Genomic DNA, 24,819 nt, shown 5'->3' with positions numbered 1-24,819 from the left:
TCCAGCAACCCTCAGTTTGTTTCCTGAGATTAAGAATTCCTCATATCCGTGAGGTCATATGATACATGTCTTTCTCTATTTGACTTATTTCGCTCAGCATAATACCCTCCAGTTCCATCCACGTCGTTGCAAATGGCAAGATCTCATTCCTTTTGATGGCTGCATAATATTCCATTGTATATATATACCACATCTTCTTTATCCATTCATCTGTTGATGGACATCTTGGCTCTTTCCACGGTTTGGCTATTGTGGACATTGCTGCTATAAACATCGGGGTGCACGTACCCTTTCGGGTCCCTACTTTTGTATCTTTGGGGTAAATACCCAGTAGTGCAATTGCTGGATCATATGGTAGCTCTATTTTCAACTTTTTTTTTTTTTTTTTTTTTTTAAGATTTTATTTATTTGAGAGAGAGAGAATGAGAGAGAGCGAGTACATGAGACGGGGGAGGGTCAGAGGGAGAAGCAGGCTCCCTGCCGAGCAGGGAGCCCGATGCGGGACTCGATCCAGGGACTCCAGGATCATGACCTGAGCCGAAGGCAGTCGCTTAACCAACTGAGCCACCCAGGCGCCCTATTTTCAACTTTTTGAGGAACCTCCATACTGTTTTCCAGAGTGGCTGCACCAGCTTGCATTCCCACCAACAGTGTAGGAGGGTTCTAGACTTTGGGATATTTTAAAGATACAAGAGTATGTTACCCAAATCTAGGTGATAATTTATGAAGTAATGTTTTCTAATTTCTCTGGCCTCACCTGTGTCTTAGATGTTTTTTGGGGTCTTGTTCTAAAGGTTTGATTTTTAGGGACAAGAAATAAATGTGAGGGTTATTTGGGTTTTATGAACATATAAGGTCTAAAGCAGTCATTTCAAATGCTGCTCTCACCTTTTCTTTTTTTTTCAAGAATGGGTTCTATAAAACTGATCCCTGCCTAAACTAGAGAAAAGAAGCAAGGAAATAATAGAGTTAGCCTTAATTTGGCTTCATTTATACTAAAGGGAATGTGGGGGCAAAGGATATTAAAGTGGCATTGTGTTAGAGATGCTTCTGGGAAGGTATTTAATATCTATTAGGTGTAAATTGTTATTTACACTTAGGGTTATTGTGTGGGGGTGTGCTGTGAAAAGCTTTTATACTAACAAGTTTTTATTATTGCAGGAAATGCTATCCCTTTAATGTTGCTTTTCACTTGGGTGTCAGAGGCAGCCTGGGAAAGTATGAGCAAAACCTGCCTTCCAGCCAGGGACTGTTGGATCTGCTTTTATAGCATTGCTGGTGCGTGGGTGGAAGTTACGGAAGTTGAGTCACATCTAATGTAAAATTGTGAAGAGCGAGAGCACCTAAAGTTGTGTGTTTTTTTTAAAAAATCAGTGAGTATTATTTTGTCTAGAATCTGAACTATTCTAATCAAGTTGAAAATAAGGCCTTTCTCCCACTCTCTTTTTGTACATCTTCCTTTCAGCCTCAAATTTCTGAGATACTGAAGTGAATTTATAAATTCGAACATATTTCCAAGTACCTTTTTGGAAGAAAAGAACACTTTCCTAATGTTTTGATAACCACATGGGTACTCTTCATTCTTAGGTACCCATGTATCTAAAATAAATGGATAGAGATAGAAATCAAGGCATTATAGCTTGATTTCAGCAAACATTTCTTCAGTACTGTGTATTCAAGCACTGCGTTAGGAACTGGGGATATGGTATGCAACACACAATTCCTACTGTCAGGTTGCTCATCATCAAGTCATACCCCCAACAGTTATGAACCGTGGGCTAGGCACTAAGGCATAGGGAAAAGGGGGACCTAACCCAGATGTGGGAGCAGGGAGGGTCAGGACAAGCTCTAGGGCAGGGGATCCCTGAAGTGAGCTTTGAAGGAAGAATTCACCAGTTAGCCAGATAGAAGGCCCTGTTCAAGGGAGTAAGAACATGAAACAGAAAAGAACAGAAACACGGTATCGTTGAGGAACGTGGCTTAGTGTGCTAGGAGCAGAGAAGAGTGGTGGCGGCAGGAGGGGAAGCAGGGACTCTAATTTGGGATAGTGAGGCTAGGTTATGTGGTAGGCACCTACTTAAGAGTTAGGACTTTCCCCCCTTTTAGCCTGTGGGGAATAGTTGAGGATTTTAATCAGGGAAATGGCATGGTGGGTTTTACACTTGGAAGGAGGTCCCTAGCAGTGGTGAGCAGCGCAGATAGCAAGAGTGGTAGACTGGAGGCAGAGGGACAAGTAGGAGGCTGGATACAAAATAATATGGTCAGAACTGAGTTTGTGGTGCTAGGGGTGGAAGGAAAGGGCAGATTTCACAGAAATCTGGTTTGGTGTGGTGTTGAGTGAGAAGGAGGATCTTGGAAGGATCCCAGACATTCCATCCCAGAAAATACCCTGGAATGAGTTGCTCATTGGTACACTACAGGGCACATTCAGCCACTAGGGGACTCCAGTTGTTTTGCTGGGTCAGATCCAGGCTGTTCAGTTGCTCTTCTCTCTCGGGCATCAGGGAGCAAATTGTCTTCTATAATGCCAGCCTTGAAAGTCAGGGATATACTTCAAAATATCCTTGAGTATGTCCTGTTATTCGGTGAGTTTATGAAAATCATTGTAATTTTTATTTTGACGTTAGCTCACACTAACTCTTTCTTGTGGTCATGACTATTGTAAGCTTATTATCTGCAGTATAAAATGTTGGTCCTGCATGTGCAAAGGACGCATGAATACCAGGCCAAAGGAAACTTGCGTCCTGGCGCTAGTCCTGGGCTTTTTGCATGTAGGGATTCCTCATCTGCCTCTTTATTAAAAAAAAAAAAATTTTTTTTTTTTCTTGGGGCCTTGTTGTCTACCTTTATGTATGGAGGCTGCAGTCACACACAAACTTCAAGATAACCACGGCTTTCATAACGGTAGCGTGTGTGTGTGTGTGTGTGTGTGTGAGAGAGAGAGAGAGAGAGAGAGAGATGGGGAGTGGGGGAGTCCGTCTTGCTCAAGGTTTTCTGCCCCTAGCACTATATGGACTAATGGATTCAGAAAATGGTATACAGTGATTCTCAGGTTTAATTTCTTATATTAGAACTGAAAACATAAATAATTATCCCATAAATGTGATTCAGATTTTTTTGAAAAGTACACTGGGTTGCCTTTGCTTCCAGTGAAACTCACCTACCTCTTTTCTGCTTACTCTGTATTTTTAAAAATTTGACTGTATTTTATCTCCTAATTGGCTTTTCAGTTGCAAATTCAGAAATGCAGTATGTCCTATCTTCTAGATCATTTCTAAAAATGTTAAATAAGAACAAGCCTAGTACTGATCTGTTCCTTTTCTCAGAGTGATATTTTTTTCTCCTAATGTTTAAAGATCCCATTCTTTGGTACATATTTCTTTATGCATTGTGGATTATACCAAAAGTATGCAGATACCTGTAAAATGCCCAGAATACTGCCTGACTTATTGTAGGTATTCAGTAAATAGCTATGATTATGCCAGTCTCTGCAGGTTCTCCAGATTGGTAGTTTCTGTATTCTTTTTAGAATTTTTGTTAAAATGATTATTAATTTGGGTAGGAGCATGATGTTGTTATATTGGCAATGTGCCAACCCACATTATTATACAGTACATTTTAAAAAGGCTGGTTATGCATTTTGTCAGACAAATCCTCATAAAGATAGCAAAACACGGTGTATTCTCAGTGTGATTTGTGATTTTATTTTACTTTTTTTTTTGATTTGTGATTTTAAATCTTGATTTCTTTAGTGTTTATCTTAAAAATAGGAAGCTTAATTTTAGAATTAATCTCTTTGCCTTTGGGTAATCTGTTAGAGATTATAACAATAAAAATACCAAAATGAAAATATAAATAAAAACCTTTAGAATAGGATCTTATTTATTAGAATACTAAAAAATGGGAAATCTTCGTTTTTATGAGGTAAATGATAAACACCATAAACATCATCTACACAGATTATTTTATTTGAAAATTTATTAAAGTAGGGAGATTATGGAATTTATATTTGGAAGTTAAAGACTTAAGATCAATTGTAAAGGGCAGAATCAGGACTTAGACCAAGACTTCCAGACTGAATCACCCCTTTATGCTTTTTTCATTATGTCATTTTAATAAGAGAATGTTAAACTCTTATGTTCAGTAAACGTTCTCACAGATCTTTTATATCTATAGCACTCTGTAGTAACAATTACTGTTTACAGTAATGACACAGGTACCCAGTGTGTATATAGGAAAGGGTTTATGATTTTCAGGAGAGGCTGAAATCCAGAAGCCCCGGGGAACACAAAGGGTGGCTTCTGTTAACCAGAATTTATAATGAAACTGGAAGCCTTCAGCAGTCAAATCTGTATGTACTTTTGTATACACCTTCAGTTTCTTAAACAGTCATGTTTATAGACACCTTTTCCAGAATCCCCAGGTTTTTTACAGTAGAAAAAATAAGTACTTAGATCACCTTCCTACTCTCTTTTCGTCCTTTGCAGTCCATTAGACTGATTTAGGACAGTCAGGTTCTTGCCCTTTCTCATTCCTTGAAAACCCTCCTGTAAGTGGTCATTCAGCAGCTTTTCACATCTTTCATTAAATCCACTACATCTGTAAACTGTACATCAGTGGAAATGTTTTTTTAAAAATAATTTTTGTTTCATTTCTTATTTATGATTAGATATTCACGGGTGGAATACTTTAAATATGTATTAACTATGCTGAGCTGCTATGAATGCTTCCAGTGCTATATAATTAATGCCCCCATAGCAGATATTCATTCCTTAAAATATGCCTGCACATGGCGCCTGCCCCTCCCTCTCTCTCTCCCCCTCCTTCCCTCCTGCACACACACACACACACACACACACACACGCGTGCGCAAAGCACACACCAAACTGCCATTCTCCAGCAGGCCTGTTTTCTGGAGTTGGGAGATGTCAGCCGTCCGGGAGGGGTGGGGGGAGGAGGAAGAGGTGGGGCTCCACTCTGATTAATTACCTTAGGCATTCAGGGGTGGGGCTTCCTTCAGCCATCTGCCTGAGATATGGGAGGGAGCTGGAGAGAGAAGGAGGGGGAGAGGCTGCCAGAGAGGAAGAGAAAAGAAAGGAAGAAACGCTAGAAAGAAAAAGGAAGGGGAACGGGATAAAGGGAGATCAGTAGCCTGCCCCGAAATAGCTAGCCTGGGGGGGGCGGGGGGAGCTGTGGAGGTGCACCCCAGCAGGACTGCCCTGAAGGGCTCATCCTCCGTGCCGTTTGGTTTATGGAGGAAAAGAAAATGGTCACTCAGGTAAGATTTGTGTTTCCTTCGCGTGCCTCTTTTCTGGTTTCTGGGATCTAAATAAAGACCTGGGGGTCGGGCATAGTAGGCAGAGTTTTAATAACGATTGTCTTCTCAGAGAAGGCCAGATTTATTGTTATCAACTGAAAAGTGTTAGTCTGTGTCTGCTGTGTGTGCGTGCGTGTGTGTGTGTGTGTGTGTGAGAGAGAGAGATGTATCCATATCCTTTTTTCTCTCCCCCTCCCTCAGCTCCATAGCAGATTCCTGTTTCCTGTACTGTGCAGCTGTAGCTCAGGAAAGACCCTGTGGGGATTTGTCTACCTCTTTGTCTTGGTTCTGAGAAGAGGGAGGGAGAGAGACTGCAGAGGTAGGAAGAGATTCTTACAGACTGCCAAAAAGAGGGGAAAGGGATTGACTTCCTTTTAAGAATTGCAGAAGAATTTGTGTTCTAGGGAAATCTGATTCCTGATTCACTGTGGTTTCTCAGGATTGGCTGTGGAATTGCCATTCTGCTGCCTTCTCTGTAAATGGCTTATTAAAAATGAAGGCTAGAAAAATAGGCTTCATTTTCATGGCTTTGTTACTGGCAAAGAATGTTTTCAGTAGGAACCATGGGAATATCCAGGTGTAGCAGAGGCAGGTAGAGCCCTCTGTGAGAGGAGAACAAATCTGAATGTATAAATGACAATCACACGGGCAGTAAAAGGCATTTGAAGGAGAGGGAGTAGGAAATGGAAGATCTCTTTCTCTCTCGCTTTCTCTCTCTGCCTGTCTTTGGTTATGCCAGGCAATATCTAATCTGCATTTTAGCAAGTCATTCCTGACAAATGGAAAGGTGAATACTCTTCCACGGTTCCCCCTGGCCGTGCTCTTTCTCTCGTTGGCACCCTCTGCATGTTCCTTTTACCCTTTTTTCTTTACACATAGGTTGAGAGGGAATGATGAGACTGCGATTGATCAGTGAAATCATTTGCATGGGTGAGCGTTCCTGTCCTTTAGGCTCAGACTTAGGATCGGTGTCACTCCAGGCTTTTATGCTCTGTAGGGAAATTTCATCACTGGACAGTGCTTTCCTTTTAAGGAGTTTGCCCTTTTTTTTGTATTCTCTCTTCTCTTTTCCTCTCCGAGTCACCACCGGAGGGCGAGAGAGTCGGCTAGCTATCTGGATAGAGGCATCATTTTAGGAGCAGGAACAGTGTTCCGTTAAATGTTATATAATGCCCTGCAGTGCTGTTTGGAAGGAGGGAAAGCATTAGGGAGATTCTGCCAACGTGACCTAGAAGGAAGGGAAGTTCCAAAGAATATGTCTTTCCAGAGTGATTTTTCACCAGATCTGAGTTTGGGGATTATCAAGAAACCCTCCTTTTGGAAAGGGGAGAAACCTTTGAAATATTTTCTTTTCCACTTCTTATCCCTTTGTTGTTAGCCTAATTAACTCTTTAGAAATATTGCTTTACTTTTTAAAAATTTCCATAAAAGAGAAGACCTATTTCTGGATTCTCTTTGTTGCTTGGGAGATGATACTTCTTAACCTTGGAGCCCTCATTCAATTTTCATTAACTGGCACTATTACAGGGGCGACAGCTCTCTTCTTTCTCAGCGGTTACTGAGGGCTTTCCAACTACTTGACTTTTCATTATATATATTTTTAAATCAGTGAAAGAGTTCTCTAAACTAGTGCTTTTTCTAATCAGAGGGTTTCTATGGCCTCTTGGAACGTGTGCCCTTCGTTTCTGGACGAGCTGGGTGAGCATGTGTAAGCACAGGTTAGAATGCACATGCTCATGCACACTTCATATTGCAGTCTGAAGAACTGGTATTTAAGAGAACTGTGGTCCTAGCAGCAAAGCAGAAGAGAGAAATAAACTGGAAAGAAGGATTTCTTGGTGGCCAAGAATTCTAAGAGATAAATTAAAATCACTGCGGTTGTCTCAGGATGTGCTGGATGCTGAGAGAAGGAAGTTGCTCATTTTTGCCCATCCCGAATTTCTATAACTGGGAAGTACAGAGTATCAGATTTGTGGATTTTCAGTATATATGCCAGCATATTTGTTTTGGTACATATTCTTTCTGTGTAATATAACATACATGGTTCTTAGTAATCTAGAAAAAAAAATCAAAGGAAATAACCAGATGGGCCACATCTTTATTTGTCCTTACAAGGTTTTGGGTTTTTTTATTTGTTTGTTTTTCGTTTTTGTTTTTCAAGCTGGACACCTAATCCCAATATTTGATAATGATCTGTCAGATAAACTTTCTGAATATAAAATGTCTGCGCTGTTCAGGGTTTGGTTATCAAAGTTACATGGTTAATTATGGTGTTTAGTGCCTTGACTAGTATACTAAGAAAGGTATTTGGATATATTTTTATCATTTTGTCACCTAGGTTCTTTGCATATTGGATCCTGACATTTCTGTATCCCTTTATTTTAAATTAATTGCTCACTTTGATGGAAGAAGGGCGAAGTGGATGGCAATATTAGACCCATATCAATAGTTGCGCCTTATTATTTTATCGGCTCTAGTTTTATAACACCAGTTCTGGGGGTAATTAGCGAACTGCTCTGTCATTTATAATAGGTAATCAGTGTTTTGTTTTAAAAAAAAGCAAATGACAATTTAATCACAAAATTCTAATATTCTAGACACATGCTCCTGTGACTTTTTAAAATACAACTTTAGGTGTATCCATTGTTCATGTAAATGTCTTAGGAGTTTTTCACTGAGATACTTTGTTATTTCTGAGTATGTGAATGAAATTATTGCATCTCTTCACATCTATAAAAACAATGTAGAATAAAAGGAAGGAAAAGAGAAGTCATTCTTGTAATATGTGTAAAATTAGAAAAACAAAATTGCAAATGACTTCAATTAATAAAAAAAATGTTTAGCCAGACTCAGACTCAGTTATACTGTTTGTTGTTGAAAGGAAAAGTATACCAGGCAGAGAGGAAAAGATCTTACAGTATGGATGTGAAAGAAAATTTTTGTACTCCTATAGTGTAAGACTGCCAGTTTCTGTGGAACACAAAGCCCTTCCTTTCTTGGATAGCTCAGTGCTTTGCTGGCATTTTCTTCAAAATCTGTTTTCCATCAGGACCGAGAGGAGGGAAGGTGTTAAGAATAAGGGAGGTTGGAAAGGGGGTTGCTGTTCCTTTAAATAGTGCAGTGAGCCCATGTGGCAGCAGGCCGGCTCTGGAGTGTATTCTTTTGTAATGAATCACCAGTTCCATTGTCTGCTATCTCCCCTCTTTGTAGCTGCAAGGCTGAAGTCTTTCACCTGAGCTGCTGCCCGTTCGCTATTCTGTTCCAGGGTGGTTGGGAGAAGAGAAGAGGGAGGGTATTTTATGCTTTAATTAAAGACAGATAACAGAGCAGGTATGTTTTGCTTTGTTTCATTTTCCCCTATCCTTTCTGTGTTTGTTTTTTTGAAATGAGTTGGAGTAAGGAATCAGTTCTGTGATCTAGCTTAAGCATATTCCATTTTTCTGTGGATTTTGAAAGTGCTCATGATTATTTAGTCTCCATTTTGTGGCATTGCTTTAAAGTGATTCCATTCGTTTGCCTGCCAATTCCACCAAACCTCATCCCACCCTTCATCCACAGAGCTTCAGCCCACACTGTTTGTTTTGGCACACTTTCCACTTTCTATGGGCTGCACAGGACGCTGGGAAGTTGGGGGTAGGTGCAGATTGTGGGTTGGAGACTAATTTATGTTACTTTACAATGAACCAAAAAAAGCCCTCACTTTTTCCAGAGATTTGGTTTCTTTCTGAATTCTTCTACACTGCTCCATATCTTCAGTTATAACCATTGCCTTGCCAGAGCCAAGATGGACTCTTGAAAAATATTGCTATGCTAAAAATTACTAAGCTTTCCTGAAAAGATACCCAGAGTTGCATAAATGTGATTAAATCTGAGCAATTTTGACTCATTAGATGATTTTTCTTCCCAGTCATCCCCGTTCCCCCACCCCCACCACCCATACACACACCTTTTTTGCCCCTTCTCTTTTTTTTTTAACTTCACCTTTCTCCTTAGTTTTACAGTTGAGACTCAGTAAGCTTAGTGTTTGATAATCTACTCTTCAAGTTTTTATGGCCATGGAGGACATCTCCATGTTGCAAGGTAAAGGACACTCATCCCCGTCTCCGTGATAGCGCATGGCAGAAAGGCCTGGTTTTGTTCCTCTAGTTTTCTGTTTTTGCCTGAAAATTTTCAAACTCATATCTACACCGATGGCCATGTGAAAACAGTTTCATCTCTCTTTTGACTTCTGGTTTGTGGACCAGTCACGTTTTAACATCTTTGTATAATTCCTTACCTCGGGTTGTTTCTTGGGCTTCGCTAGATGACACTTGGGTCATCGCCAGGAACCAGTCACAGAGCTGATACCGCCCCTCTGCCCAGAGGCCTCTTTCTGGTGTACTGTTCCTCTCTGGAACCTGACATTGTTGGTGTCCCAAGGCATTCCCTTCTGCAGCCATAATCCTTCGCTCTTTCTGTTTCATCATTCCAGAACCACTGTCCGATCTTTCTTTTAAGCTTCCTTCACAGCGCTTGGTATGTGAAATCCAACAAACGCAAATGGGACGCACCCTGCTGTACGTGCTCTGCCGTGTTGAATGCAGCAACTTTATGATTGGGCGTCGGTGCTCAGTGGCCAGGCTAAGCGTTAGGAACGCTGCGGTCTGCCGTGCTGTAGTGTTGCTGTTTCCCGGATGCTTAAATGTGCCTCTGTTTCTATTAGAATGATGACATTCAGGAAACCTTAGAATAATTCGTTAGAGGTCATTGACAGAGTGAATTATTTAAAGTGCAAGTCTCATTTTGTCACTCCTGTGCTTTAAACCTTTCCAGCTATTTCCCTGCAGACTCAGAATAAAATCCAGTGTCCTTACTCTGGTCTCTGAGGCTCTGCGCGGTCAGGAACCTTCCTGCCTCCCCGGACTTCTCTCCAGAGGCCAGTGACTCTGGCCTCTTTGCTAGTCTCTTAACACACCTTGTGTCCTCCTGCTCTGGGCCTTTTCTTCTGTTTTTCTCTCAGCCTGAAATGCTCTTCCCCCAGATAACCACAGGGCTTCTCATGGGAAAGCACTCCCTTGACTGGCCCATCTCAGCTGAACTCCCCTATACCCATAGGCTGCTTTTTCTTCACTTAACACTGATTGTAGTGCTTATCATTACTTGTTATAGGTATGCTTGTTTGTTCATTTTCTGTGCCACCAACCCCTTCAAAGAATATAAGCCCTGCAAGGTCAGGGACCTTGTCAGCAGTCTGCTGTCTACTCAGTGTCTGGCATGTAGTCAGAATGTAGTCATAATATAGCTAATCAGCTAATCCTTATATATAGGATGTGGTACTATCAGGTACTGTGCTAAACACTTTATCTACATTAACTCATTGAAATCCTCTCCACAACCCTATCATTATCCCTTTGGTATAGAAGAGGAAACCGAGACGTAAAATGGTTAGGTAACTTGCCCAAGTTTATACAGCTGCTAAGAGATGTGAAGATTCATATCCATAGACTGGCTTGGGAATCCACACTCTAAACCATGGTACCCCAATGCCTCTTATAGGTATTACATATTCAGTACATGTTTGTTGAATGTGTGAATGAATTAATTTAGTTGAGACTCTCTGATTCACTTCTGGAATTTCTATCTCTGACTTACTCAAGGCTTTGATAGAATATAGTTGAGCCTTGAACAACACAGGTTTGAACTGCACACACTGACTTATGTGGATTTTTTTCAATAAGTACAGTATTGTAAATGTTTATTGTAAATGTATTTTCTCCTCCTTATGGTTTTCCTAATATTTTCTTTTCTCTAGCTTACTTGATTATAAGAATACAGCACATAGTACATGTAACATACAATATATGTGTTAATTGACTGTTAATGGTAAGGCTTCTGTCAACAGTATACTATCAGTAAAGTTTTTGGAGAGTCAAAAGATATGCAGATTTTTGACAATGTGGGGGCAGAGGCACGGTAGGCACCCCAACCCCCACATTGTTCAAGGGTCAACTGTACATGCAATAATGTACATACAGTGCATACCTTACATGCACAATAACATACATACTTGCAGTAACACAACAACAACATAATTTACATACATAATCATTATTGTGGTCATATCATACATCATTGTTGTCGTATCATACATCATTGTCAATCTCTCTTTTTTTTTTAAAGATTTTATTTATTTGAGAGAGACACAGAGACAGAGCAAGCAGGGGGAGGGGCAGAGGGAGAGGGACAAGCAGACTTCCTGCTGAGGAGGGAACTCGATGCGGGGCTTGATCCGAAGACCCCGAGATCGTGACCTGAGCCTAAGGCAGACACTTAACCGACTGAGCCACCCACGCGCCCCTTGTCAGTCACTTTTTGAGATAGGTGGTATTTTTCCCCATACATTAGACTTTGAGATTTGAGAGATCAGGCACCTGGGTGGCTCTAGGTACAGAGATAGGTTTCAAACTTGAATCTATTTAATTCTGTATTTGCATACTCTTCCATTGTACTAGCACAGCCTCATAAGATAAATAGTTCCATTGTTGGCTATTAAAAGGTAGAAGTTTTCCTTACAGCAAGCTGTTTTCATTAGGGTTTTCTCACCTCACCTTGTTCTGTCATCCAGAGTCACATAGATTTAATCTCCCTTCTTCATGAAAGCTAAATATGTGAAGATAACTGCTAAGTGTTCCCTTTCATCTTCTGTCCTTTTTGCATTTCTTACCTACTTCCTCGCATTAGTCCTCACAGATAGAAAACATACAGTTTCCAGAGACTTGACTCTCGGACTGATTATTTCAATTTCTGTGAATGATTTACCATTTATATCTAATTACTAAGTAAAATATCAGTTATGAGTATTAAGGATCATATCTTTATTATAAATTTTATTTTTGATGTGTTTTGATTTTACTCAGTTTTTTATTTTTTTTACTCAGTTTTCATAGCTTATTGATCATGTAGTGTTATCAGCAATTTATAATTTCAAAAAATGAGGGGATCTCTTAAGTAGAATATTATTTTTCTTCTCCATAGTAAAGCTATGCAGGCTGTCAGCTGTTCGGCAAGAATCTACCCGTCTTCTAACCTAGGTCTTGCTCAGATCCCTTAAAGGTTAACTAACAATGAAATTTTCACTTTTTTAAATTATTTTTTAGAAATACTGTTTCAAAGATGACAGTTGGACTGACAAATAACATACTGAAAATCAGCAAAAGTAAATATAACTTCCCTTGAGATGTTGAAATTGTATCAAAATATGTTGAAAAAACAAAATTAGGAATTATAAGAGGCTTTTCACTTGATAGCAACAGTAAAACACGATCTTGTTTTTCTGTTGAGAACAGAGGTAAAATACAACCAAAAGATGACTTCAACCCTTGAAAAATATTCTGTAATAATACTTAGTATAAATCACATATCATAGAAATAATCTTAGATTCCCTTCCTTTGGCATATTCTTTTCATCCTGCCTCTTGAATTCTTTCAAAGCGCTATCAGTTTCAGAACATTAGAATATTTCTTATTTAATTAAGGCTCAGGAAATAAGTATGGCTAGTCTTACTGTAAACAAAAGGAAATGCAGTTTTAAAAATTATAACTTTGATATTTAATTCTTTCAGAATTACAGGATAAAGTAATCAGAATTTGATCTTTCATATATAAAGGAATGTTTAAGTAGAAAATATGAAAATGGAAATCAGCAATTATTTTATGAAATTATAAAATAATGCTTTTATATCCATAAATAACAGAACTATATTTTTATCTAATATTGATTCTGAGATTCCTTATAAAAAGTTCTGAAGAGACAAACTGAGACATAAGTGAAGGAGATGAAATTTTCTGAAAGATCAGAACCCACAAACTTTCTGCTAATGGCTTGATAGTAAATATTTTTGGTTTTGCGGGCCATGGTGTTTCTGTCACAACTATTCAGCTCTGCTGTTGAAACATGAAAGAAGTCCTAGACAATACATAAATGAATGAATGTGGCCGTGTTCCAGTAAAACTTTATTTATAGACCCTGAAATTTGAATTTCATATAATTTCCATGTGTCACAAAATATTCTTCTTTAGAATTTTTTTCGCTATTTAAAAATATAAAAACCATGCTTGGCATTTAGATCGTACAAAAACAGGTGGTGGACCGCCTTTAGACCAGAGTCATAGTTTGCCAACCCCTGACTTAGAGGGATGCGGGTCCTCCCTCCTTTACTAATAGCGGGAAGGTTTTCTCACAGAGCTTGATGAACAGGGGCAGGGACACAGTTCCTAGCGGTTTTGACGTGTCATCTTGGGTCCCTGTTAGAGTGAAACCCTTGACTTGCTCTCTCATTTTCCCCCAGAAAATATGAAAATTCTTCCCCCTTTTTCCTTCCATTCTACCCCCAAATCTGAGCCATTTGCAGTCCCCACATGTGTCATATTTTATACCTTCCTATTTTTCATAGTTTTTCGTATACTATTACTTTGAGCCAGAATACCTTTCTCTCCAACATGGTTAATTTCTTTTTTTAAGATATTGGTCTGTAGTTTTCTTTTTTTTTTTTTTCAGATTTTATTTCTTTATTTGACAGAGAGAGACAGCGAGAGAAGGAATACAAGCAGGGGGAGTGGGAGAGGGAGAAGCAGGCTTCCTGCTGAGCAGGGAGCCTGATGCGGGGCTGGATCCCAGGACCCTGGGATCATGACCTGAGCCGAAGGCAGACGCTTAACCCACTGAGCCACCCAGGCGCCCCAGCATGGTTAATTTCTTGCCTTAAAGGTTCAGCTTTACTTTGCCCTGTCTCATAGGGTTGTCCCTTTTTTGTGCTTCATTGGCGTTGTGTGTATGTTGCTCTCTTAGCCCATGCTATGCAGTGTTGTAGTTGTGAGTATAATTATCTGTTTTTTTCCATCAGACTAGTTTCTTTCAGGATTGCCACTATACCGCCAGTGTTCATTATCGTATCTGGTTCAATCTGGTATCTAGTAGATACTTTGTGATTGAATAATGGATTTTAACTTGTTAATTCATTAACAGGGTTCTCTTTTGAAATGAAAAATAAGAGAGTTAAATTGGGTAATCACACACATCGTAGTGCTTATTACTTAAATCAGTTAATACTTAAAATATAAGTGTCATTTTAGATATGGATGCTTTATTTGGCTAGAGGAAAGGAGGACTTGGGAGTAAACAGTTATTTGGGGAATACACAAATCTTTTATAGATGTTCTGGTGGAAGGCAGTATATATCTAAAAGGTAGCATGCAGGTAGGTGGCACAGGAGTTCCAGTCTCCAGGGAAGCCAGGAAAGGGGGAAGAAGAGCATGGCCCCAACCAGTGGGAAGGGCAAAGAGAAGCAGGAAGGTGAGAGTGAAATTTTAGGGTTTGGCAAACCGTTGTAAGTATATTAAATGTGAGTATATTCAATAGTGCCGTCTCCTTCTCTTTCGCTTCTACTCAGGATGACCAAGAGTTAGATTCTTTGCATACTACTTTTGAAAAGCTGTCAATACAAATATATATTAGACCATGACCATTCCATGTCATCTTCAAGGCTCACTGTTCATTGTTTTATAGTCTTTCTTCCTCTCTGTATATTTCCTTTTGGATAGTTTCTTTCATGGTATTACCAAGTGTGCTAATTTTTTCTTCTGAAATGTCTAATCTGCCATTAATCCAAGCCAATGTGTGGTTGGTTGGTTGGTTGGTTTTTAATCTCAGACATTATAGTTTCTGTCTCTGGAATTTGATGTGGGTCTTTATATGTATATGTATATATATATATAAATATCTTCCATGTTTCTTAACATGCTCAATTTTTCTTTTACATACAGTTTTTCTTGAATGTGTGGAATACAAATGTTTTAATATTCTCATCTGGTAATTCTAACATCTGTAGTAGTTTTGGATCAGTTATTATTGATTTTTCTCATCATTATGGATTGTATTTTTCTGCTTGTTTGCATGCCTGGTAATTCTTGATTGGATACCAGACACTGAATTTTTTACCTTGTTGGAAGCTAGATATATATATTTTTATATATGTTCTAGAGCATTGTCTGCAACACAGCTGAGTTTCTTAAAAATGGTATACTCCTTTCAGGTCTTATTTTTAAGTTTTATTAGAAAGGTTCAGAGCTGTGTTTAGTTTCTGCTTAATTTTTCCTCACTGTTGAGGCGCAAGACACTTAGTACTCTACCTGATGTTTCTTAAATTACCAGGTTTTCCACTCTAATCATTGGGAACAGGCTCTGTTCCTAGCACTGTGTGATCTCCTGGCATTATTCCCTCCAACTCCTTCAGGTGGTCGTTTCTCCAGCCTCAAGTAGCTCCTCACACATATGCAGTGAGCATGACTTAACTGAATATTTGAGGGCAACCCTCTGTACCTCTTCAGAGTTCTCTCTCTGTGCAGGTTTCTCTTCTGTGGCACTCTTCCCTGGGAACTCTAGCTTCCCTAGACTTCCAGCTCCGAGTCTTCAGCTCACGGCAACCGCCTGCTCCCACCCTGCTTCCCCGTCCGTGCCACAGCCTGGAAGCTTTCTCTGAGCAGTAACTGGGCAGTTACAAATCACGTTGGCTTTTCCTGTCTCGGGGATCAGTGTCCTTTTTTGCCTGCCGTAAGTGTCTTGAGTGCTGTTGTTTCATGTATTTTTTTTTCTGGGTTTTGTTTGTTTTGTTTTGAGGCAGCAAGATAAGTCTCGTTACTCCATCTTGATTGGAAGCAGAAGTAAGACCAGTTATTTTTAAATGAAAACTAAGTGGTATCTCATTTAATATATTCCTAATTTATGAATGAAAACTCAGTTGAACAGTAAATACCAGGAGTATTAGAGAATGCATATATGTATAAATAATTAAAATACAAGGTGGAACATGGTAAATTCCATGAATACGATGTCAGTAAACTACCATTATAAGTTCAGATGAGGAAAGAATTAGTTTGGGAAGTTTGGCAGCAGCTTTGGGTGAGAGGAAAGGGTGTGTGTGTGTGTGTGTGTGTGTGTGTGTGTTATGCAAGATGCTTATATGAATCTAGAACCAAATTCTTGAGTACTGAATGAGATTCAGAGGTAGAATAGTTTCAGAGGGAGTCTAGGACTGATTTAATTAAAGGTAAAAATAGTTCTTTAACAAAAATATATGGACAAGATCACAGGAGAAATAGGGTTTCTATGTTTTTATAGTTTAGCATGCTTTGTGGTCTGTTGTGGAAAAGGAAAAAGATTCTTTTCTCCTGTGTATTACCAGTTAACTGCAATTCTTGCAGAATAGGGAGGGAGAAAAATCCAAGTACCATTTGTTCACTTAGTGTAGAAGATAGGGTACTTTGGACTGTGGAAATGATGATTATTGTTCTAAAATGTATGGAACTTTAGAAACCCTCAGTAAAGCAGTAGTTAGACTTTTAGCCATTGCTCTTTCACTGGGTTTTCAGGTTCTCTGGAAATTTCAGTGGGGAGAGGGCACTGTGTAATGCGTTGTACATATTAAAGAATGTAGATGGCACTGCTTAGAGTTTTCTTAATTTCAGGTGACATGGTTGTCAGTCATTTGCTAGCAGAGCAACAGAGCAAGAATTCACCTACATATATGCTTTCAAGTCTTCTCTCTTGAGGAACCAGGAGGGTTTTAAGAAACTGGGAACGTATGTGCTTTGTTTGGGTTAATTTCACTTCACCTGTGTGTTGTGCGTTTTTTTCTTTTTTTTTTTAAGATTTTATTTATTTGACAGAGAGAGACTCAGTGAGAGAGGGAACACAAGCAGGGGAAGTGGGGGAGAGGGAGAAGCAGGCTCCCCGCGGAGCAGGGAGCCCTATGCGGGGGCTCGATCCCAGAACCCTGGGATCATGACCTGAGCCGAAGGCAGATGCTTAACAACTGAGCCACCCAGGCGCCCCTCACCTGTGTTTTTATATAAAGCCTTTAGTAAGAAGAATGTGGTTGTTTTCCCCGTTTATGTTGATGTAACTGTTTATGTGAAAAAGAGCATGAAGATCTTTAAGGTTAGAGCTCAGCTGTTGGGTCTCACGTGTGGACTATATTTTCTTTCCCTTTGTCTTCTTCCTTCTCAAATAGTGGTTATTATCTATACTGTGTGTGGTTTTTTGTTTGTTTGTTTAGAGGGGGGAGGGGTAGAGGGAGAATGGGAATCTTAAGCAGGCTTAATGCCCTGGGTGGAGCCTGATCTCACAACCCTGAAATCAAGACCTGAGCTGAAATCAAGAGTAGAACATTCAACCTACTGAGCCACCCAGACCCCCTCGTTTGTGTTTTTTTAAAGCCAAAAACAAAGAATTTTGTATACACGTTGTCAGTTCATTCTTATGGATACCCCATTAGATTGCCATCCTCTCTCTCGTTTTACAAATAAAAATATTAAGGCATTGAGAGATTAAATGACTTCTCCAAAGTCACACAACTGTACATGGCAGAGCCTGGGTTTGAACCCATGTTTATCTTATTCCAAAATTTATGCTATTTGTACCCTTTTTTTTGATGATAACCATTGCATTAAGTATAATATGATGGATATAGGCCCTTAATATTTATTTAACTTTTTCTCTCTCTTTTTTTTTAAGATTTTATTTTTTTAAGTAGTCTCTGCACCCACCGTGGGGCTTGAACTCCCAACCCCGAGATCAAAAGTCGTTCACTCCAATGACTGAGCCAGACAGGTGCCCCTAACTTTTTCTTTACATAAGAAAAATCTCTGTAACTCACCTTTGGCCAAAACCTTGAGAAATGTCTGCTAATTTTCTTGGAGCCTTAGGTTCCTATGGGAAAGTGCAGAATTGATCAGTTTAACAATTCTATACACAGCATTAGCTTCCTGAAATTTTATCTCAGCACAGAAGTTTTGCAGTTGATGGTTTAGTAATCATATGGGAGCGTTTGTGCAGGATAAGAGAGAAATCAAGGTATCGTTACAGTAGCTCTTAGCCACTTTGGGCCTGGGAGCAGATGAACTACTTAATGGCACTTTGTTGACTCTCTCTGTTCCAGAGAAAATACTTAGTTTCACATGGTAATACACCTAATGTTTCTTCCTTTTTAGTGCATTTGGCCCATTGGGTAGGGCTTCTTTATCACAGAATCGATTCTTAGAACTAAAGTGAACTTTATTTTACGAGTCAGGATGTGGATCCCAAGGGGAGGTGGATTATTATCCAAGGTCATATGGCAAAGTAATGGCAGAACTGGAGCTAAAATTCATTTTTACATAGTCTCTGTCTGGTGTTCTTTCTGCTGTCAGAACATCCTCCTGAGAAGTTCAGACCTTTAACAAAAGATGTGTGGTCTGTAAAGGCTAAAATATCAAGTCCTTATGCTCCTCTTTCCCAAAAGGGAAAATCCTAGAATAAGTAAAAAATTTCAACTCCTGTATTTTGGGCATTCTTTGCTGAAAAATTATTCTTGAATGAGCTGGGTAGTCCAATTGATGGGATAATGATAACATAGTTATAGGTAAGGAAGATTGTAAGTAGGAAGAAGAAAGAGATACATCCTTTGATTTTTTTTGTTTTTTAAAGATGCTTAAAGATTTTTTTGTTTGTTTTTGTTTTGGAGCACTTGGTTTGACATGGAAAGAAGTGTAGAGTGAAATCTGGAAGTGTTTTGTTACTAAGCCACCATTGAAATTTAGACAGCTTCTTTTTGGTGTTCTTAGGAACTGATTTTGGATCTCCATTCTGCATTTTCTGCATCCTTTTTTCTTAAGTTGAATATTCTGTCTTACTCTGGGACAGGTTTTTCTGTTTTAGTATAACAGTGTACTTATGATCACTTTTTGGGTGAACTTTTCCAACATAGGACTCTAATTCCTTCTCTAGGTTTATTTGTCTCGCTGTGATGAAGATTTAATATTGCAGTCACTAGTTTATATTTCATTGCCATTCCATTCCTGACTGAAGGGTCAGAGTCTGTGGCATGCCTTATTGATCCGTGTGGTAGAGATCAGTAGGGTGTCGGGAAATGTTTTTCTCCCTTTAGACTGCCATCTGATCTTGGCCAGATTGTACATTCTGTGAAGGAGATAGAAGGTGAAGAGTTAGGCATTCTAATCGGTAAATACTTGATTTTTGTTTTGTTTTGCTTTGTTTTCTGAGAGTGATTAGACCCGTGAAAGTGTTTTGTATTTGTCAGGATTTAGCACATAGTGCTGAGTGAGCTTGTAGGTGATGTTTGGACTGTGACTTATAGTACGCGTTTAGTTTTGATACTTCCTGAGTTGCTTTGCTTCCTGTAATCCAAATGCATCTGATTTACAAAAGCATAAGTACAAGGACTGTTTCAGGATTTGCAGTAAATACTTTTCGTTTTCCTTTAAGTTTCTCTAGTTCACTTTTAAGGAATCTTGGTGCTCTTAAAGGGTTATTCATGGGTTCACGAACCCATGTCCTTTCGCAAAATTTAAAAAAGGAACCTGAATTCTACAGCTTACTTGTGGTTGAAATCTTTTGCAGAAAATAAATCATGACTTCGTCAAGTTATGGGATACTTTCACAGCCTCTCATTTCTTTGTGAGACCCCACTGACAATATGAAAGTGCAGAAAGAAGTAAACCAGTAACAGCAAAGAGAAAAGGGCAAAGAGTGATATTACTAATGAAGAAGAGAGTTAAACAAATTTCTGGAAAAATTAAAGCCAATGGGAACCAACTGATGGATACATGGAATGGAAGCTAAAGCCTAACAATGAGGACAAGGAGGCTGCTAGGGGTCTGGAAGCCAGTCTGCCCAGCAGGAATCCCAGAGAGGCCCTGGCCTCAGAGCAGAGTGAAGAAGGAGTAGCAAACAGGGATTCCGTGTGTATTATGTAGGGATAACTGACCTGTGCAGCATCTCCGGTGCTTTCCCAGTGGAAGTGGCCAGCAAGTATTGCACTGCCCCCTTTCTCCAGCATCAAAAAAAGGAAAAACAAAAACACCAGATGGTTTGGCTCTAAAGAAGTTGATCAGAATGCTTGGGGAAATTTAATTCTTTTCACATTAGGTATTGGCAACCCTTCCTTTAGTCTTATATTTGGGGAGATCATTCCACACTTTCCTAGCAGCTTACACCAAAATGAAGCCTGCTGGTTGACATGCTCTTTTTTTGGTCTCATACTGAGTTCCCAGTTAGAATTTTAATTCTAGGGAGAGAACTAATCAGAAAACAGATTTACTTATACAATAGCAGAGAAAACCCATACCAGCTAACTGAGTCCTTATTACCTGGATCATTAGTGCATGAAGACCATTGGCCATATGAGAAGAACTTTCAGTATGAAAGAGACTAGAAGAAACAAAAAGAAAAGTTGACCCTCAGGGAAACAGACAATCCAAGGAATAGAGGAAAATTTAAAGCAGAATTCCAACTAATATAGTCAGATTTAGGAAGATAATACATTCATAAAACCATTACTGGGTGTAATGGAAAGGGAGCGATTTGAGAATGCACAAGAGGCTTAGATAGATCATGAATGTGATTGTCAAAAGAAAACATGCCTCAGACAAATAGAAAATAGAATCAAAGATACCTCCCAAAATGTAGAGCTTTAAGACACAAAGATGGAAAATACAAGAGGTAAGGCAGATGATATCCTCAGTCAGTGTTCTTTAGAAGGCAAAGACCAAGACAAAACCTTACCTGCTAAATTATTCACAATGGCCAAGATACAGAAACAACCTAAGAGTCCACCAGCAGATGAATGGATAAAGAAGATGTGAGATACACACACACTTACACGTATACACTGTAGAATACTACTCAGCCATAAAAAGAAGGAAATCTTGCCGTTTGCAACCACATGGATGGACTTTGAAGGTATCGTGCTAAATAGTGTAAGTCAGAGAAAGACAAATACCATATGATTTCACTTATATGTGGAATCTAAAAAACAAAACCAAAAAAAATGAATAAAACAAAGCTCATAGATCCCAGAGAACAGATTGGTGCTTATCAGAGGAGAAGGGGGTCAATTGTATGGTGACAGGGGATAATTAGACTTACTGTGGTGATGACTTTGTAGTGTATACAAATACGAATTATTATATTGCACGCCTGAAACTAACAATGTTATATACCAGTTTTACCTGCATTGAAAATGCCAAAACAGAAAAAACCGTATTCACATTTTACTGGAGTCCTAGGAAAGCAGGGGTGAGGAAAGGGGAGTGAAACAAGGAAGGCGGGCTGGCCAAGGCTTTGTGACAGGTATTGCTGATTACAGATTTTCCTTGACTTATTGTGGGATTATGCCCCGATAAACTCAGCGAAAGCTGAAAATATGGTAAGTCAGAATGCATTTAAATGCATTTAATGCTACCAAACATAGTAAGTCAGCCTACCTTAAACATGCTCAGAACACTTAAAGTAGCCTATAGTTAGCAAAATCACCTAACACAAAGCCTGTTTTATAATAAGGTGTTGACTAGCTCATGTAGTTTCCTGAATACTGTACTGAAAGTGAGAGACAGAGTGGCTGGCTGGCTGCAGAAGGGTTGTCTGCATGCAGGTTGTTGACCTCGTGATCACATGGCCGACTGGGAACTGTGGCTGCCTCTGCTCAACATCAGGAGAGAGGATCGTACTGCATATCACGAGCCTGGGAAAAGATCCAAATTCAAAATCTGAAGCATGGTTTCTACTGAATACGTATCTCTTTAACACCATTGTAAAGTTGAAGAATCATAAGTCAAACCATCGTTAAGTTGGGGATCATCTGTACTTGATTCTAGAAGTCTTCAGATAGGTTCTGTAGAATGGTTGTTCCTCTGGCCAGTCCTTCCAAAGGGAGTGTGGAGAGGTCTTTTATCTACTTTTTTCCTCTCATCTGTTCCTCCCTCTTTTGGTCAAAGTTTGCTATATGAACAGTTAGCTCACCTGACCCCCTTCAGTGGCCTCAAGGGGAAGGCCAGGTCCTCCATCCTGTGTGCACAGATCTACAGATTGACGTGTCCTCTAAGCCTGGAGAGGTAAGAGGAGTCGGTACCCCTAACGGCAGCCTCTGGCCTTGAAGCTGCTGCCTTTTAAGAAACTGTTAAGAGGATCACTCACAAGAGGGTTGGCAAAGGGAAAGACAGGACACTGCTGCTTTTTCTGATGAGCTCTTCTGCAACCATTAGATTTGCTATCATGTACATGCATTAATTTGAGAAAAATAAAAACTAATTTAAAAAGGGAAAATATATTGCCCCAAACACCCTCAAAATAACTATGAAAGATCTTTTAGAATGCATGTGAAAAAAGAAATGAACTTCAAATACTGAAAGGTAAAATCTAATTAGTTGTTTATATCAGAATAATCTTTTTTAAGAAAATTGGACTTCTAGAATTGATCCTTTCTCCTTGCACACCCACCTCACTGCCTGTTCTCATACAGCCCCATGGACTGAGGTCTAGGAGCCCATTGCCAGACTCTGAGTCCCCCACTGCCCCGATTCCCCCCAGCACTTGTCCCCTGATGTGCTTCCCTCTGCCTCTGCTGTGGCTCATAGTCCTGTTGTAAGCTCCTTCAGAGTTTGTGGTGCCCCTCACAGATCTGTCTTCCCTTCCTCATGTCACCCATGTTTCCTCATGCTGGATGGGTTTGGGTCTCTTCTTGTACTAATCTCATTGTCTCTCTTAAAAATTAACAAAAGTCTGTAGCTATTTATACACTCTAATAGCTTTGATGTATTTGTTTTTTTCCTTTAACAAGAATTTATTGGGGGGGGATGGTGCCTGGGTGGTTCAGTCGGTTAAATGCCTGCCTTCAACTCAGATTATGATCCCAGGGTCCTGGGATCGAGCCCTGCATCAGTGGGAGCCCTGCGTCCCCTGCTCAGTGGGGAGCCTGCTTCTCCCTCTCCCTCTACCTGCCACTCCCCCTGCTTGTGTGCTCTCTCCCTCTCTCTCTCTCAAATAAATAAAATCTAAAAAAAGGACTTACTGAACATTTTTAAAGCAGTCACTGGGGATGTAAAGATTAATTAGGCCTGGACAGTTACATGCCCTTAAAGAGTCCATGTTCCATAGAAGCAGTATTCATGTAAACAGATAACTGTAATAGAATGTAAGTATTAGCTTCAGGGGGGATAAGGGGAGGGAATTTTTTTTTTTTTCCTATTTGAGTGAATCAGAGAACAGTGGATGACTGAGCTAAATATTAAAGAGTGTGTACAAGTTAGCCAGATGGGTAGGAAGGAGAAAGGCTTTCTAAGCAGAAGGAATAGCAGGTGCAAAGAAACTGGAGGTGAGACAGCACAAGGCATCTTCCAGGATGTAGTACACATAAGAGCACCACCTGAGCCAGGCCACTGTCATCTCTCAGGTGGGTTATTAGATAGCCTCCTAACTGGTCTGCCTGCTTCTGCCTTTTGCTAGTTGTCCCTGTAAAACCTAAACCTGACCATGCCACTTTGCTCAAAACCCTTGCTGGAGAGTAAGAGTCAAAATCCCTGTAGTGCCCTTAAGCTTTGTAAGATGTCTACCCAGCATCTCTCATTGCCCACTGCCACCTTTCTCCCTTCATCTCCTGCTGCTCTGCTCCCTGCTGCTTGTTCCAGTTCCATCACACTGGGCCCCCTTGTTCCTAGTTCCTAGAATAAGCTGGGCACGTTTTCGCGGCTGAGTCTTCGCATTTGTGTTCCCGTTGTCTGGAGTGCTCTCCCCCCCCCGGACAGGCACACAGCCTGCTCTCAGGATTTCTTCCAGTGTCTGCTCAGTCAGTACCTTCCTTGACTACCTGTTATCAAAAAGCAGTCCTCTGTCCCTCCAGCCCAGTGCTTCCGTACCCCTTTTCTTGCTTTATACTCCTCCACGGCTCACCAGCTGTTTCTTGTCCGGCTTGCCTGTTGCTTATTTGTCTTTCCTTTCTAGAATATAAACTCCCTAAGGGTAGGAACTTTGTCTCTTTAGTCACTGTTGTTTGCCCAGCATCTAGAACCCAGTGTGTGGCCCCGCAGAAGTACTCAGTAAATACTCAGTGGCCAGAATCGAAGCTGAAGGGCTGAAGGATGCAGGGGGTATGACTTCCATACAAAGGTGTTTGGACTTGAGACCATGGGCATTGAGGAGCCTCGGACTTTCAGAAGAGAATTAGTTAACAATACCTGATTCAGATTTTATTTTAGAGGGATCGTTTTGGGAGCTGCTTGAAAATTGATCAGGTTGAGGTTGTTCAAGACAGGAGAATTCCTAGAAGAGGGATTCTCGGAATAGCCTAGATGGGAGTTGCTGAGAGCAGAGACGCTTGTTTATTGCCTTCTGCGCACAGAGCACAGATTTTTCCCACAGCCTTCCCGTCAACGTGTGCATTTAAAAGGCCTGTGGTAGGGGCGCCTGGGTTGGCTCAGTTGTTAAGCGTCTGCCTTCGGCTCAGGTCATGATCCCAGGGTGCTGGGGTCAAGCCCCCGCATCGGGCTCCCTGCTCCACGGGAAGCCTGCTTCTCCCTCTCTCCTGCTTGTGTTCCCTCTCTTGCTGTGTCTCTCTCTGTCAAATTTATTTATTTTATTTATTTATAAAATCTTTTTAAAAAAAAAGGCCTTGGTAAATATTTAGGAACAATTC

The 24,819-nt window shown here is 40.1% G+C and overlaps 1 protein-coding gene across 18 annotated transcripts in view; it reads left to right on the top strand.

Moving 5' to 3' along the window:
- Window positions 1-24,819, top strand: part of RBFOX2 (RNA binding fox-1 homolog 2) — a 283,835-nt gene that overhangs the window by 179,395 nt on the left and 79,621 nt on the right. Inside the window, exon 1 of one of the 18 annotated variants that reach the window (XM_032416261.1) lies at window positions 3,854-5,278. The exons of the other annotated variants lie outside the window; for them this stretch is intronic. Within the exon in view, the coding sequence (XP_032272152.1) occupies window positions 5,252-5,278 (27 nt within the window). The 5' untranslated portion in view covers window positions 3,854-5,251. Of the gene's footprint in view, window positions 1-3,853; window positions 5,279-24,819 lie in introns of those variants that run through there. 18 annotated transcript variants of the gene reach the window in all.

The sequence above is a fragment of the Phoca vitulina genome, unplaced genomic scaffold (assembly GCF_004348235.1).
Source record: "Phoca vitulina isolate PV1807 unplaced genomic scaffold, GSC_HSeal_1.0 scaffold19, whole genome shotgun sequence".
NCBI lineage: Eukaryota > Metazoa > Chordata > Mammalia > Carnivora > Phocidae > Phoca > Phoca vitulina.
Note: the sequence above shows the minus strand (reverse complement) of the source record. Positions and strands in the feature narration are given on the sequence as shown.